The sequence below is a fragment of the Drosophila virilis genome, chromosome 5 (assembly GCF_030788295.1).
Source record: "Drosophila virilis strain 15010-1051.87 chromosome 5, Dvir_AGI_RSII-ME, whole genome shotgun sequence".
In the NCBI taxonomy this organism is placed as follows: Eukaryota; Metazoa; Arthropoda; class Insecta; order Diptera; family Drosophilidae; genus Drosophila; species Drosophila virilis.
The window spans coordinates 17,674,018-17,688,405 of record NC_091547.1 but is presented as its reverse complement, the minus strand read 5'-3'; the positions used below and the strand labels follow the sequence as shown (position 1 = coordinate 17,688,405).

The 14,388-nt window shown below is 42.2% G+C and overlaps 3 protein-coding genes across 5 annotated transcripts; 2 read left to right on the top strand and 1 right to left on the bottom strand.

The window, feature by feature from the left end:
- Positions 1–185: 185 nt before the first annotated feature.
- pds5 (cohesin associated factor B pds5) lies at positions 186–6,020 on the bottom strand. Of its 2 annotated transcripts, none has more exons than XM_002049533.4 (14): positions 5,758–6,020; positions 5,125–5,250; positions 4,682–5,067; positions 4,409–4,616; positions 4,176–4,344; positions 3,240–3,981; positions 2,911–3,174; positions 2,720–2,813; positions 1,815–2,651; positions 1,622–1,758; positions 1,480–1,559; positions 1,145–1,419; positions 785–1,078; positions 186–725 (listed from the first exon to the last, which is right to left on the bottom strand). In XM_002049533.4, exons 2-14 carry the CDS (start codon positions 5,203–5,205, stop codon positions 630–632), a joined length of 3,663 nt encoding a protein of 1,220 aa, XP_002049569.1. In that variant the 5' UTR covers positions 5,206–5,250; positions 5,758–6,020; the 3' UTR covers positions 186–629. The 2 variants fall into 2 exon arrangements, with proteins under 2 accessions (XP_002049569.1, XP_015029428.1); XM_015173942.3 differs by having other exon boundaries at positions 5,865–6,020.
- Positions 6,021–6,117: 97 nt separating this feature from the next.
- On the top strand, positions 6,118–8,077 carry Mppe (Metallophosphoesterase). Of its 2 annotated transcripts, none has more exons than XM_032437047.2 (6): positions 6,118–6,383; positions 6,452–6,720; positions 6,793–6,902; positions 6,964–7,226; positions 7,281–7,788; positions 7,847–8,077. In XM_032437047.2, exons 2-6 carry the CDS (start codon positions 6,689–6,691, stop codon positions 8,032–8,034), a joined length of 1,101 nt encoding a protein of 366 aa, XP_032292938.1. In that variant the 5' UTR covers positions 6,118–6,383; positions 6,452–6,688; the 3' UTR covers positions 8,035–8,077. The 2 variants fall into 2 exon arrangements, with proteins under 2 accessions (XP_032292938.1, XP_002049570.2); XM_002049534.4 differs by having other exon boundaries at positions 6,128–6,383; positions 7,308–7,788.
- Positions 8,078–8,414: 337 nt separating this feature from the next.
- otk2 (off-track2) lies at positions 8,415–10,802 on the top strand. The gene is made up of 3 exons (XM_002049535.4): positions 8,415–8,857; positions 8,915–9,408; positions 9,474–10,802. The coding sequence occupies exons 1-3, from the start codon at positions 8,779–8,781 to the stop codon at positions 10,209–10,211; spliced, it is 1,311 nt and encodes a 436-aa protein (XP_002049571.2). The 5' UTR covers positions 8,415–8,778; the 3' UTR covers positions 10,212–10,802.
- The last annotated feature ends 3,586 nt before the right edge of the window (positions 10,803–14,388 follow it).

Genomic DNA, 14,388 nt, shown 5'->3' with positions numbered 1-14,388 from the left:
TGAATGCATTTTCTGTATTTTATGAATATGTATGTTTTTATGTTTAATAAAGTATATTATGATTAATCACGCATTTTATATTAACTAAATTTTAACTGCGTTCATAGAAAAGTTAATATTAATTTCTTAATAAGGCTTTGTTACTTTACGTCGGGGCATACTTTTTAACTAATTCGCATTCTAACTTCTTTTATTTAGTTTTTATTCGATAAATTTGTATTATGTATCTAAAAATAATTTCTTTCAAAATAGTGGAAAAGGTTTAAAATGAAACAAGCCGAAAGGAGCATAATACGAAACAGTACATAATTAAAATATATAATAGAATAATATTAATAGAGGTAAAACTATGCTCTTTCATAATTACAACTAAAATTAACAAATTAGGCGACACTATCAGAGATTTTTATGTTGCCATATTGATTGGTCTGTTTCTTACATCCATCCACACACAACAGAGGCTAAAATAATTTCAAAGATGCAATTGTCTGTCGGTTGAGGGATTCTTGTTGGTCCGTGTGTGTTTGTTTTGTGTGTGTGTTCTAATCGTAGTACCCATCTACTTCTTAAATATTTAGTTAACTTAGGGCCTAGACTAACATTAAACTAACAAGTAGCCGCATTCTTCTCTACGATTTGGCGGGCGCTGCGGCACCGCCGCGCGTTCGCTTAGTCATTGGCTCCGTTGTGTCTGCGGCACGTATGTTATCAAATAGATTGTTCTCCTAAAAACAATTTTAAACAATTACAAACAGATTGTAAATAACTAGCCGTGTCAATTTACCTGTGAATTGTCATCATCCATAATTGCCAACGCTGCAGCCCGTTTAGAACCAGCAGCAGTTGCATGTGACGTAGCCGTTGTCGTCGTCGCAGAGGCTTTACTTGTCTTGGCGCCCAGGGTGTATACGTCCAACGGTATATAGATTTCATTATTCTGGAAATTTGCAACGGCGGGCAGTTTATAGTACATTTCAGGCAGCGCCAGTGGCATTGAGAATGCGCTCGAATTGCCATCACATTGACCAACTTTAGCATCGATTATGTGCATGGCGAGATCACAGAGCGCCCACATTTTCTATTTAAACAGAAGGTGAATTACATGTGTTGCCACAGATGTTGCAATATAATAATAAATACATACATAATTGTTTTGCATTCTATCCTTGTCTGTGCTTTGGCTATACTCGCGCTGTTTGATCAGCTGCAGCAACTGTTTGTAGAAGCCATAGACAAATGACTCGCGTTTTGCCATCAGCGGTTCCAATATGAAACGCAAACACTTCTCCATCTTGCGCAGCTGCACATAGTCCTCGTGGCTCGTGAAGCTGGGATCGTGCACCAGCACCGGTATGGCAAAGGCCAGCATGTAGTCAGGTAAAATATGCAGCGATTGCGATTCCGTAGAACTGTCTGGTGCTATATAATATAAAAGTATTTCGTTAACATTTCTTTGCAACAGTATTCACTGTAACTCACACGTCATGGCCACAGTCTTAAGATATTCTCGTCGTTTATTCACATCCGCTTCCACATAATGTCGGACCTGGTCTTGCAATCTGTGTGTAATAATAATAAAGGTAGATAGTAATTGGAATCGTATTCAATATCGACTACGTACTTTCTATTGGTCTCCTTGCCGCTAAGCACATAGTAACCCATAAAGTCCAGGGGCAAGCAATTCCGCGGAAGACTCCTGCCCAAGCCCTTATGCAATTTTCGAGCAAATATTTCACGCACTTCCAGCACCGGATCCTCCTGCATTGAGATACACAATTCAATGTATAATCTTGTGATTTGCTATATGTACTCACCATTAGTTGGGAAAGCTGTAAATACTGCTCGGCACTATATTGATCGCCAACACCCTTCTGTTCGCACACCTTGAGCATTGCGCAGGCTGCGCCGAGACGCAACCAGGACTTCTCGGCACCACACAGTCGATTCTGAGCAAGCAAATCGCCGCGCTGATTAACAAAAGCTGCAAGCATGCGGAAGGTTTTCTGAGCTGCATGCTCATCCGAACGTAAGCCAAGTAGCCAACGCGCCATTGTCTTAAGAGCATCCAGCTTGCAGAGTGTATCGGGCGGCAGTTCATCCTGCTCGCACCAATCACTTTCGGGCAGTTCATGTTCGCGTTGCGCCGGAACTTCCTGAATGAGAAGCTCCTTGACAATTCTACGGGCAATCATGTTCTTTATGGGTGTTAGGAATGCCTGCGGCATGTTGAGCGCAATGTGTCCCAATGTGACAATCTTGGTGCGTTGATATTCACAATTGGGCGCCAGTTTAACCCTCAGTTCCTCAATGATCTCATTAAAAATGGGATGCACCGTTTGGGTTGTAGTTGAGGCACTGCCGCCGCCATCCGTCGTGGCCGTCGATGATGATTGACTATTGACAAATATACAGCGTACCGCATGTTTTGCCTGCTTGGGCGTACCCATCAGCGCAAAGTCCTTGCAGATGGGCGCCAGTTCGTTCAGTATAGCCGGATTGGCATCGTCGATAAGCGGCTGATAACGACCTAAATGCGTCAGCGTTTTCAGCACCAACGGTGCCACATATTCGTACTCATAACTTAGTAGAGCAATTAGATGTCGCAGTGAGGTATCCGTAAAGAAATGGGCCGAAAAGACATACGATAGCATCTGCATAAAATACCGAAAAAAAATGTTGTGAGTACGTCGTACATTGCCACAATTCGCATTCCACTTACGCTTAACAACTTCAAGCCGCGTTCGCCTGCTTCGTCTGATGATATTCCAATCTCGTTGCAAATTTCACCGCCCTGAATGCACTGCTCGATCAAGCTGCAAAAGTCGGAACAATTAATGAAGGAATTGTTGGGCTCTCGATTTGAGACGACAACTGTGGGTACTCATGCTCGTTACTTATTAGGCGACTTACCCGATCAGCACTCCAATTGACTCCTTGTCCACCATGACGGACGCCACTCGTTCGATGAGCATCTTGACTGTGTTATAATAAAGATTAGTCATAACATGAGCGCCTAGTTTCTTGAGCAGCACGCTCATTGTGTCGGCGCACTCGCGACAACTGACATCGCGTTTGAGAACAATGTTAATGCAGCGCAGCAGCTGCGCATCCTTGCGCAGATGTTGACTGAACTGTGTGATAAACTCACTAGCCTTCAACGGATCCGGCAGCAATCTAAAATGTAGATTTAATATGTTATAGAGAGTTCTTTCAATAAATCTGTTGACGTCCGATCTTACTTGGCAATATTGGCCTGTTTGGCGGCCAATTGGCTGAGCACGCGTGGTGTAAATTCCTTGGAGTGATGCAACTTTATCCAATCGCTAACAGTGTGGCGTGATTTCATCTGATTTTTTTGCAGCTCGACAAACGCCTTGGTCGCATTTGCATCCAAATCACCCAACAAATGATATAGCTTCTTCATTCGCTCCTCAGGCGCCAGTTTATACGGCACCAGACAGGTGATGAGCAGCCGTTCGACCATCAGTTTGTCCTCCAGGCAAAGCTTATAGTAGCCATGCATGATTTTGTTCTTTATCCAATCCACCTGCTGTTTCACCTCTGAACTTAGGTCGTTTGGCTCGCAAATTGCGCGCTTATATATGTAGCCCAAACCGTTCATAGCATCACGACGTATTTTGTATTTCTTGTCCATTGTGCGTTCGCGCACAATTTCTAAGAGTTCCGGCGATTTGACAACAATGTCAAAATTTCGTTTGCCTGTTTCCACAATGGCCATCACAACCTCATGGCGCACCAGCTCGTCCAGATCGTGATGACGCATGCGAAGCTTTTCGGTTATTTCTGACTGCAGGTGCGGATGATTGAGTAGAAAATGCATTGAAGATTGAACGCATTTAACGCGCACAGGCTCAGTAATGTCACAAAATCGACCGAAAAACGTACGCAAAAGCGATGGATACTTCTTTGACAATTGTGAGTCCTTCTCTGAGAACATGCGTGCCAGCAGTGTTGTGGCTCCTATTCAAAGACGACAAAAGAATAATTAGTTTTTCCTCAATCAAGCAAATGTGAGAACTGATGAAAACTTAAAGATCACATCATTGAAAAATATTAACCAGGAGATTTTCATATGGATTGACAAAATAACAAAACGTTTGGTCCAACTAAAATAAATACAAAGTATAGCTGTATGCATATGCAGCAGCACTTACTCAATCGCTCGGCATCGTCGGTGGAGAGAAGCTTATTTTCCAGTTGCGGCAGCACCGAAACCAGCAGATCACTGTTGATTTGGTTAAGCTCATAGATGATATCATAAATCTTGCTCGTGATGGCAAGCTTGTTATTCGGCTTGTCCATGACCAACGAACGATTGAAGAACTAAGTAAAAACAAAGGATATTATAAAAACTTAATTTGTAGATCTAATAATAATTATTTGCTACCAATTTGATGGTTGCCTCGAAGGCATCGCCCGTTTTGACCAGTAGCTGTTCAGTTAGCTCGTGAGCATACTTGTTGGTAGACTTGTTCGGCTCCACAATGTTGATAAGTATAAGATCCAAAAGCTCGACAGACAAATTATCTGCCTCGGTTATCAGCGGACTCAGCACATCAAGGAAAAAGTTCTTCACTTTCACGCTGTGCTGATCACTACAATTATAAAGATTTGTGTCATAATAAGTAAGTATTAACAACGCAATAATTGCAAACCGTACTTGATGATCTTAAAAACGGTGCTAAAGAGTTCATGAAATATTTCCTGACAGTCCTCCAGCTCGAAGCACATATTAAATGACTTGACAAAGGCCAGGTTTTCTAGCAAGTAAAAATAACGCTTGAACGAGGGATCACGCGGATCCTTCAGACCATGGAGTTGCTTGATGAAAAACTTAAAAATCGCTTTGATTTGATCCTGTTCCTTGTAGGGCGCTTCGGGCGCATAAACACGCAACACATCAGCTATGCAGCATGCAATAAGCAACTGGACATCCCGCGACTGATGCTGCATAAAAAAATCATCGAGTAGGTGCAAGGCTAGAGGTATATACTGCTGATGCAAATTGTCGTCCTGATCCATTGTCTGCAGCACATTGGCCAATGTCTGCGAGAAACATTAGTTGATTAATTTGATAAGAAATACAACTATATCGGCACATACCTTAAGGCGACGTATAAGCTCATCTGTGCCCAGATCCTCAACCAACGGCCGACAGCCGTTGGGATAAACAATATCCGCCATTGTTAGCTGCTGCTAAATGTTCTCTCTCCCTCGGCACACGCTTACCTGTAGAGAAAATGCAACTGTAAATGTAAACAATGAAGGCAAAACACGACAGAAATAAAATCAAAAGCGACGCGTGCTAAGTGCATTCCCTACGATAATAATAGAAGAGATATATTCAAAGTATTAAAGAGGCAAAAACAACAACAAGCGTGACCCTCAAGTTGCTAACAAAAAAATAAAAAAAAAAAGCCACTGCAGCGCCAAAGCAGCGCGGCAGCATTGCCAAATCAACGGTTACAGCGGGCGGCAGCATTGCCAAGCCACTCGCTTATGCCACACACACACACACACAGCCCATATACATATATATATATAAATATATATATATACATGCAAACTACTAACAACTTGAGACACAAATAATGGACGTTTTTTTTTTGCACGTTGATATCAAAATAGCAAAAGAAAAGTTGTTTGCAAGCCGTACACTGGTATGGCATTTTCAGAGTTTTTCATGCAAATTAGATTCATTTTGCAGCTGCAAATTTTACGCAGAGCTGGTCTTACTTTTCACAATCTAAGAGCAGCAGCCAGCGGTAAAAAATCGCCAAATTCTATTAGTCGATGCCGAACTTTTAAAGCACAAGCACGCTCAGTTTTATCCGAAAATATACCATACAAACACTTTTTATGCACACTATGTTGTCATTTTCAATTATTTGTATTATTTCAGCTGTAAATTATGATGCGTTTGTTGTCAGCAAGAAAAATTTCAACAGCGCACTTTTTGTGCGGAATGGCACGCCATTACTCTACCGCACAGTGTGGCCAGATGTTGTGAAATGTGGCTGATGACTAGCAACCATGCCTGGTCGGGTTGCATTTCAATAGCTCGCCTCAATTTTGCGCTTCCATACTACGTTTACTCCGATTCGCGTTAACATGCTGTATTTTCATTAACAGCTGTCCGAAGGCTATATACAAATGTTTTTCTTATCTGTGTGATCTGAGAATGATAATGCGAAGTTTAAATGCGCCGACCGTTAGCGCTTACGGCACAGCCTCTAACGGCGTTGCTCGTATTTAAATTTCAAACTGCCAGCAGAGCTCGCTCTCATGACAACCAATAGGTGCGCATGGCTGCCAGCGTCGCCAAGTGGAAATCAACAAAGTATCCAACCGGCTGCGCTGTGGTAAGTGCACTCGCTGTGTTGCTCTAATAATCAGCCACAGCCCTTCTAATGCTCTTTAATTTAATTAGGCACTACAGCGCCGAGTGTGCCAGTCCCCCAACGCAAGCGATCCAGTCGTCAGTTGCATGAGGTGCCAGCACCTTCTCAAGTGGAAACATAATCAACGCAAAACTTACGTAAATTCTGCATATGCATTTTTAAATATAGACATACGCAGCTAACGCAATGTTGCAAGGAATGCCCCACAATCGGCTACAATTATATGCAGCGTCTAATTAATCAAGCAAAGTAGCCCAACGCCCAGCATGATTATGGCTTCTTTGCGCGTGGTCAATAGGTAAGTACATGTCTACGACAAGTGCCTTGCAAGAAATACGTATGATTATAACAGTAACCTAATCTCTTGAAGATTGGTCTGTCGTGGCTTTGTTGTGCTGACGTTGCTGCTCATGTTTTTCAATGAAGTACTTATTTACTATATAGCGCAGTCCAGCTGGAACTCAATCGATTGCAAGCTGGGTAAGATCTTTAAAGCGATTAACCAACATTAATGAGTGACCTATTCGATGATTTCTTGCAGAAAACTGCACACGTCTGCTGCTTATTGCAGACCCACAAATCTTAGGCACCTCCTACGATCGTTCATCGCACAGTCCGCTTGCGCGTTACGACTTGGACCGTTATCTACAGAAATCCTTTGAGCGTGCCGTATCCTTTACACAACCACACATTATAGTATTCCTGGGAGATTTGCTCGATGAGGGTAACATAGCTACCGCACAGGAATACAAGCAATATGTGCAGCGCTTCAAGCGTATCTATAGGAATAAGCAACTAACAAATGTATGTACACAAATGCCTGCATTTATACCTTACTCAATCGATGTATATACTTAGTTTCGCATGATTTCTGCCTACTTTCAGCGTGTTCATGTGCCGGGTGATAACGACATTGGCGGCGACAATGGCGACTACATTTCCAACTCAAATCAGCGACGCTTTGAAAATAACTTTATGAGCGAGGATCTGTTTGACTATGACAATCATTTACGTTTCTTTAAGATAAATCGCATGCTATTGGATTTCACAAATCCAGATAAGGAGCACAATGCCGAACGTCTACGCATTGGAGTCACCCATGCACCACTGCTTATTGGCGGTGGGCCGCTGTTACGCGCCGTTATTAGCGATTTGGATCCACATATAATATTTTCTGGCCACTGGCACGAATCGCGCATATTTATATACCCGTCGACAAAAGTAATTAATTTTTATGAGAATGCCGTGCGGCATTTTGATCTGAAATCGCTCAAGGAACAGGAGCACAGCTACCTAGAGATTATGGTGCCAACCTGCTCGTATCGCATGGGTAAATCCAAGATTGGTATGGGCTATGCGGTGCTAGGTGAGTGTGTGACGACCTAGAAAGGCGATAGCATTCAACTTATTTGCATCTTTTTCAGAAAATTATAATCTAAGTTACACGGTCCTGTGGCACCCCAATCGCTTTATACTGCTCTTTACGTATGTGTTTTGGGGCCTTTTTGTGCTGTGCAGTGCCATTGTCTACAAAATGATGACACGATGTCCCTTCCGAGTGGCCAAACGTCAAACTGTTTATAGTCGTGTAGCAAATATACCTCAATTCTAGACTGTATAATCCTATAAATAAGCAATAGATTCTTTTGAACTTATATAGCATGTTATAATCAAAATATATCTAATATTAAAGAACTGATTAAGTAGAAGGATTGCTAGGCTTATATCTTAGCTTAATAGCTTAGCTTAATATTATAACTGAGTATTATAAAGAAATCATTGATTAAAAAGATTTAAAAAGAAAAAAGCAAATAAAGGAGGTGTGTGAACACTTTTTTCCATAGGATAAAAACGTAGGTGCTGCGCAGAGTTCCATTCGCCGCGTAGTAGTAGTCATAATACTGGCAAATACTGGGCACAGTTCAAAACGCATGCGTCGTCGACCGGCTCGTGCCGCCTGGCCAGCCTTAAATTAGCTCGCCGCGGCGTCAGTTCAATTTTGAATGCGAACGCATGCGGTTGTCGGCTGAATGTGCTCTGCTCCCACGGTTACGGACTATGCAGCAGGATAATTAAGCGTGACGCGTGTGCGTAACATAAAAATAAACATTAAGCGGCAGTTTGGCCGCCACTGTGCCAAGTGAAATGAACTGAAGCTGAGCTGTGGAAAATTGAAAACGAAACGGGCGGAAACAGAAAAATTCCTGCCTCACAAATTATAAAGAGCAGGCCCGCACACCGGTTTTTTTTTATATTTTTGTTCTTTTTTTGCGAACCACAAAAGAGAATTAAACGAAAAACAAAAAAAGAAAGAAAAAGGCGAACGCAAAATCAAAGAAATTCTTTAAGTCGCGCCATGATGAAGTCACAGATAAACGTGAGACGGCTGTTCCTGGGCTGCGCTCTGATCTTGTGCGCTTGCAGCTGTCTGCGCGGTGAGTCAACATTGCTTGCCACCGAATGTTGCAACAACTTAACTGTGTATCTTACAGCTTCGCCAGCGCCACCAACGGATGTCAGCATTACGCAGGGCCCCAAAGGACGGCTGACCGTTAAGGAGCAGAGCGTGCTCCAAATCCCCTGCGTCTATCAGCTGCCGGATTTGCTCAGGCAGAGCAACAGCGTCACGTTGCGCTGGCGCAAAGATGGCAAAACGTTGCGCCTGGCGGAGCTGGGCCAGGCGAGCAGCACCACCAGCGAGCCGCAGCTGGAGACATTGCTGAGGGAGGATGCGCGTCTCACGCTCAACAAGGAGACCGGCACGCTGCACTTTGCCAGCGTTTTGGCCAGCGATGCGGGCGTCTATCAATGCCAATTGCTTGTGGAGGGCCAATCGGCGATCAGCTCGGGCAGCGGTACACTGGAGGTGATCGAGCAATTGAAATTCATGCCGCAGCCGACTTCAAAAAATCTGGAACTGGGCAGCGTTAGCAAGGTGCATTGCAAGGCTCAGGGCACGCCGGTGCCCCAAGTTAAATGGATGCGGGTAAGTGCTGAGGCTACGCATAGCTGCTAGTTTGAGTCAACTACAGCCTCCACATCTTCCGCTAGGAAACACAATTGCCACTGCCGGCAAATGTGACGGACCACAATGGCACGCTGATATTTCGAGGCGTTACCAATGAGCAGCGGGGTCAATATACCTGCTTTGCAGCGAATAGCCAGGGTCAGATAAGTGCCACAGTGTCCATCAATGTGGTGGTGGCGCCCAAGTTCAGTGTGCCGCCCGTGGGGCCCGTTGAGGTGAGCGAAGCGGATGTCGCCGTCATGCACTGTCAGGCTACGGGTGAGCCAAAGCCAACGATACAATGGGACAAGGATTTGGCCTATCTGAACGAGAACAACACAGATCCGGCACGGTTTCGTCTGCTGGAGAACGGCACGCTGGAGATACACAATGTGCAGGCGGAGGATGAGGGACGATATGGTTGCACCATTGGCAGCAGTGCGGGCTTCAAGCGGGAGGAGGTGCTACTGGTGGTCAGGAGCAATAAATCTGCCTCGAACTCAATTGTGACACGCATTATAATTGTGATCATTTGCCTGGCATTTCTCTACTTTGTGCTCGTACTGGGCCTGAAACTGTGGTATCGCTATCGTCGCCACATGGGCAAGGTGCAGCTGGATGATGCAGCGCATGCAGCCGCCGATGCCGATGCCGATGGTCATGAGCATGCCGAGCATGAGCCCTGCCTGACCGAGGCGAACTCCAGCAAGAACCTGAAGAGCAAACTGCGCGAGAGCACCATACTGGAGCAGGAGTCACAGGTGGCCGATGATATTGTTTAGGACATGGCAGTGGAATGTTTGGCTCTCCAGTTGCCACTTTCAATGATCTCTTATGGCTGGTCGCTGGCCACTCCACATATGTTAATCCCATTTGTTTGTTGAACGTGTGAAGCCCTTACCTAAAACTTTTTGTATTTATATTTATCTATATATATATATATATATATCTATATTTATATTTGTGTATATCTATGTATATATTCATGTACAGTTATTTTTTAGTAGAATAAATATTTTATAGCTCTCATAGAGCCCCCATTTTATAGTGCAACCGAAAATTCCACTTGAATGGTTATGGCGCGGAGTTTGGGAATTCTATCGTAAAACTCATGTATCGCATGGAACATTTTACGGCCGTACATTCGCTGCCCACTTGGCGTCCCCATAAAGCACACGATGCGGCAATGCTCAACAGTTTTTTATGTACTTTTTATGAGCGCTGCAGCCGGCAAAGCAATATAATGTGCCAAGTGACGAGTACAAGACAATCCCCCAATCCCCAGCACAAATTCCATTCAGCTGCAAATGAAATGGCCATAAAAAAAAAACTAAGCAGTTACATTCCCCTGGGTAATGTCTAAGATGGCGAATCTGAAATAGATGAACTGAAATGTTGAGATTCCACTTGCAGAATATTGTTTTAATATAATTACAAATATGATTGTTATAATAAAATTGGTTAGATAATCAAGGTATTCCAGAGCAGCCGAAAATTGAAGTAAATATATAACTTTGAAAATACTTCAAATATTCGTTTAATGTGAGTTAATCAGATACTTATAGATATCTAAAAATGATTTTGAAAAAATTATATGAAAATCTTAAAATAAATTAGAAATTGTTTCTCGTCGAAGAAAAAAAATAAATTCTAAATAAATTAGTTTTCTTAAATAACAATATATTGAGTTTGACTCTATCAGAAAGTTCTCCAACTTCTATGCCACAACATGGAATTCAACTTCCTGATATCTTTATGCAACTTTTCTCAGGAGAGGCTCTTATGTGGACGTGGTTCACTACCCACTGAATTCCTCGATTCGCCCAACGACAATTTCCAGTCGATTGCCAACGTCTGCACTTAATCGCTTCATTTTCAGTTTTCATTTCAAGTTCCATTTTCATATTCATTTCCATTAAGTTTGCCTGCTGTTCAGCTTCAGTCGCAAATGCCTTTTTGCGTATGCGTTTTATGCATATTTTATGGTTTTTTATAGCTCGCGCATAAACAAATGCGCCCATAGCCCAACACCAGCCCAGCCCAGCCCAGCCCAGGCACACATCAAAGGCAACTACACATGCGCAGGTTAACTGACAATCGGAGCTGCGGGCAGAGCTCCAAGCAGAGCGGCACCAACACATGGACACAGATAAAAAGCGGCAAGTGCAATTAAACGATCCCTCCTACCACCCCTTCCCCTCATTCCACTCATTCCCTATGCCCTATACCGCGTCGCACTGGTTCCTCCATTGGCTGCCTTTGATCTGCGGCGGCGCTGGCGACGACATCGACATGCATTAAAACTCGTTGCTGGGGCCTCTGCCCTTCCGTATTTCCCTATTTTTATACCTTGAACCCATTGACAATGGCTAACCAAAAGGGGTATACTAAAGTGTTGCATATGTTTGTAACAGACAGAAGACGATTTACCAAACAAAAAAAAAAAAAATTTATATATATATATATATATATATAAGGCCGTCTTTTGGAAACTATCGATCCGATATTCTCAACATCTCGAGGTTTGCAACAAGCTAGAGACAAATCTAGTATAAAGGTAAAGCAGATTCGAAATTATATAAAAAAAACGTATTTATGGAACTATATCTTTGGATTTTGGTATTTACACATATTCGACTAACATCAAAGTTAATCAAGAACGTACGTTCCATAGTGTCTGAGGGTAAATGAAGCACTTCGCTGGGCTCAGGGTATCTTCTAGTCGAGCACAGCCCTGCTTATAGCACTCTTACATGTTGTTTTACTATCTGGTTTTTTTTTTATTTTTGTTTCCTATGGATACTTTTTCGTCTCATTTGTTTATAGTGTGTGCACGGAGAGAATGCAGCGAAACACCTCCAAAAGTTGTTCGAAATATGTTTATTTTGTTTAGTCTACGCAAAGGCCGCATTACTAAAATTTATTTTAATGCCTTTAAATGTTTGATGTCTGCAGACATTGCCGATATATATGGTATATATAAAGGTATATATAGAGTATACACACGCACACATATATACTAGTAAAATTATACGAGGCGTTGAGTTAAGGTAAGCAGCTTTATATATATTTATAGTAGTAGTACTCAGCCAGCAACACGCATATATTATGCTTAGACGTAAATACTTAAGTACCTATTTATTCTAGTTTTTTTTTTTTTTGGTTTTTTTGTTTGATCGGGTACAGACTGTTTTAGCTTTGAACTTTTTCAGTTTTCTCAATAAACTATGAACTAAGCTGTAAACGATTTTGCAGCGAACCAGTTTAAATCAGGATTTGCCTAAAGAATCTCAATAAGCTAGCTCTCGAACCGAACCTTAAGTCGAGTCATTGCTTGGAACAAAGAACCGAACCACTAATAATAAAAAAAGGTTGTTCAGCTTGCAGCCTTGATTATTAACACTACATTTGCCTGTTCTGGGGCGATCCTCCCCGGACCCGTGACCCGCTCGTTCAAACAATGAAAATATAAACCCAAATTGGCAGACAGACATAAATCTCCAACTTTATGACATCAATAACTGTCGCTGGGCATAGGAATGGATGGCAAAGCGCATTGACGGGCCCAACATTTTGGATGGCATTTGATAACCGCAGTCCCAGGGCTGTGCCGTTGTTAATCAGAAAGACCACCCCTCAACATATATATATATATATATATATATATATAAGTAGTATATACATTTATACAAATGGCAACGGCATTTTATGACCTTTGGGTGTCAGTCGGTCGGTCGCGTCGACAGGATCTGTTGCAATTGTTTTGGGTACGGGCTCGCTCTTTTGGGGGTTGAAAGGCATCGTAAAAAAAGCGGAAAACTATAAAATGAAAAACACACACACACACACACACACACATTTAATCGGTAGTACCACGCACAGTAGTCAACAGTCGCATTGTGTCTTGGACGGAAGCTTATTGCAGCCTTCCAGCCGTGCGTCCGCTCATAAACACAGCAAGCCACCCACCCAATCCACTTCCACACGAGTCCAGCTAGCCCAGCTACTTTATATACATTGTAATCATCGCCAGCTCGTGCTCGTGGTCATTAAGGCGCATTACTGTTTGGGTTTAGAGTCGCGGGATGTGCCGGGCAACTGCTGATTATTGATAACTTCATTTGGCATTGTCTGTGGGGATCGAAAGAGATTAGCCCCAACTTCTAATTGACACTGATTTAAAAGCCGACATTGATTTATACATTAATTCTCAAGGCCTCCAGTCAGGCCTACACGAATGAATTGAGTTATCTCGAAATCACATATTATCCTGTAATAATCTAAAATAAAAGATAATAATCGTGTTAAGGGTAATACGCATAAAACAAAATCTGAGCGTCGGACTAACAAGCGAAAGGTTGCCAGCTCAAATTGCGCGACAGCTTAATGACTTTTATGACTACACATACAATTAATGATTAACTAGATAATGCTTAGAGAGAATATTAAAAGAGAAAGCTTAGAGAAAGAGAAAATATTACTAATACATAAATTAAAATATTTGGTCTGGTATGAACCAGTTTAGACAGGATTTAAGTTGAAACTAAAAAATATTTTCTTATTCCTTTATAGTTTTCATCCTGAAGCACTGTAACCGCTTGTTAATTCGAATATTTTGACTTCATTAATATTTTAATATATAATTTATATTTTCATTTATATTTTAATATATAATAGTGTTAGCCATTGACAATAAATATGACAAAAATGCTGCATTAAAGATAATTCAATTCAGACCTTACAGTACACTTTTATATTCTGTTCAATTAAAAATTTAATTACCTCTTTCGCTCTATTGCACTTGCCCCATCAACAACGAAATTTTCCATAATTTCAAATTTCAAAAGCGGCCCGTTTTCGCGCCATGCCAGGCAGCCCAGTATTTGCAAGCAGTCGCACGGCAACACTGTTCAAAAACATACAAAAATACTGGTCACACACGCCGAGACCGGCAAACAG

Coding starts and splice junctions, on each gene's coding strand:
- pds5 (XM_002049533.4), bottom strand. CDS start 5,205: ATGGCGGATATTGTTTATCCCAACGGCTGTCGGCCGTTGGTTGAGGAT. Junction 2,814..2,910: donor TCAATTGGAGTGCTGATCGG/GTAAGTCGCCTA, acceptor CGACTTTTGCAG/CTTGATCGAGCAGTGCATTC. Junction 1,420..1,479: donor TAAGACTGTGGCCATGACGT/GTGAGTTACAGT, acceptor TATATTATATAG/CACCAGACAGTTCTACGGAA.
- Mppe (XM_032437047.2), top strand. CDS start 6,689: ATGATTATGGCTTCTTTGCGCGTGGTCAATAG. Junction 6,903..6,963: donor CTCAATCGATTGCAAGCTGG/GTAAGATCTTTA, acceptor GATTTCTTGCAG/AAAACTGCACACGTCTGCTG. Junction 7,227..7,280: donor GGAATAAGCAACTAACAAAT/GTATGTACACAA, acceptor GTATATACTTAG/TTTCGCATGATTTCTGCCTA.
- otk2 (XM_002049535.4), top strand. CDS start 8,779: ATGATGAAGTCACAGATAAACGTGAGACGGCTGTTCCTGGGCTGCGCT. Junction 8,858..8,914: donor CGCTTGCAGCTGTCTGCGCG/GTGAGTCAACAT, acceptor TGTATCTTACAG/CTTCGCCAGCGCCACCAACG. Junction 9,409..9,473: donor CCCAAGTTAAATGGATGCGG/GTAAGTGCTGAG, acceptor ATCTTCCGCTAG/GAAACACAATTGCCACTGCC.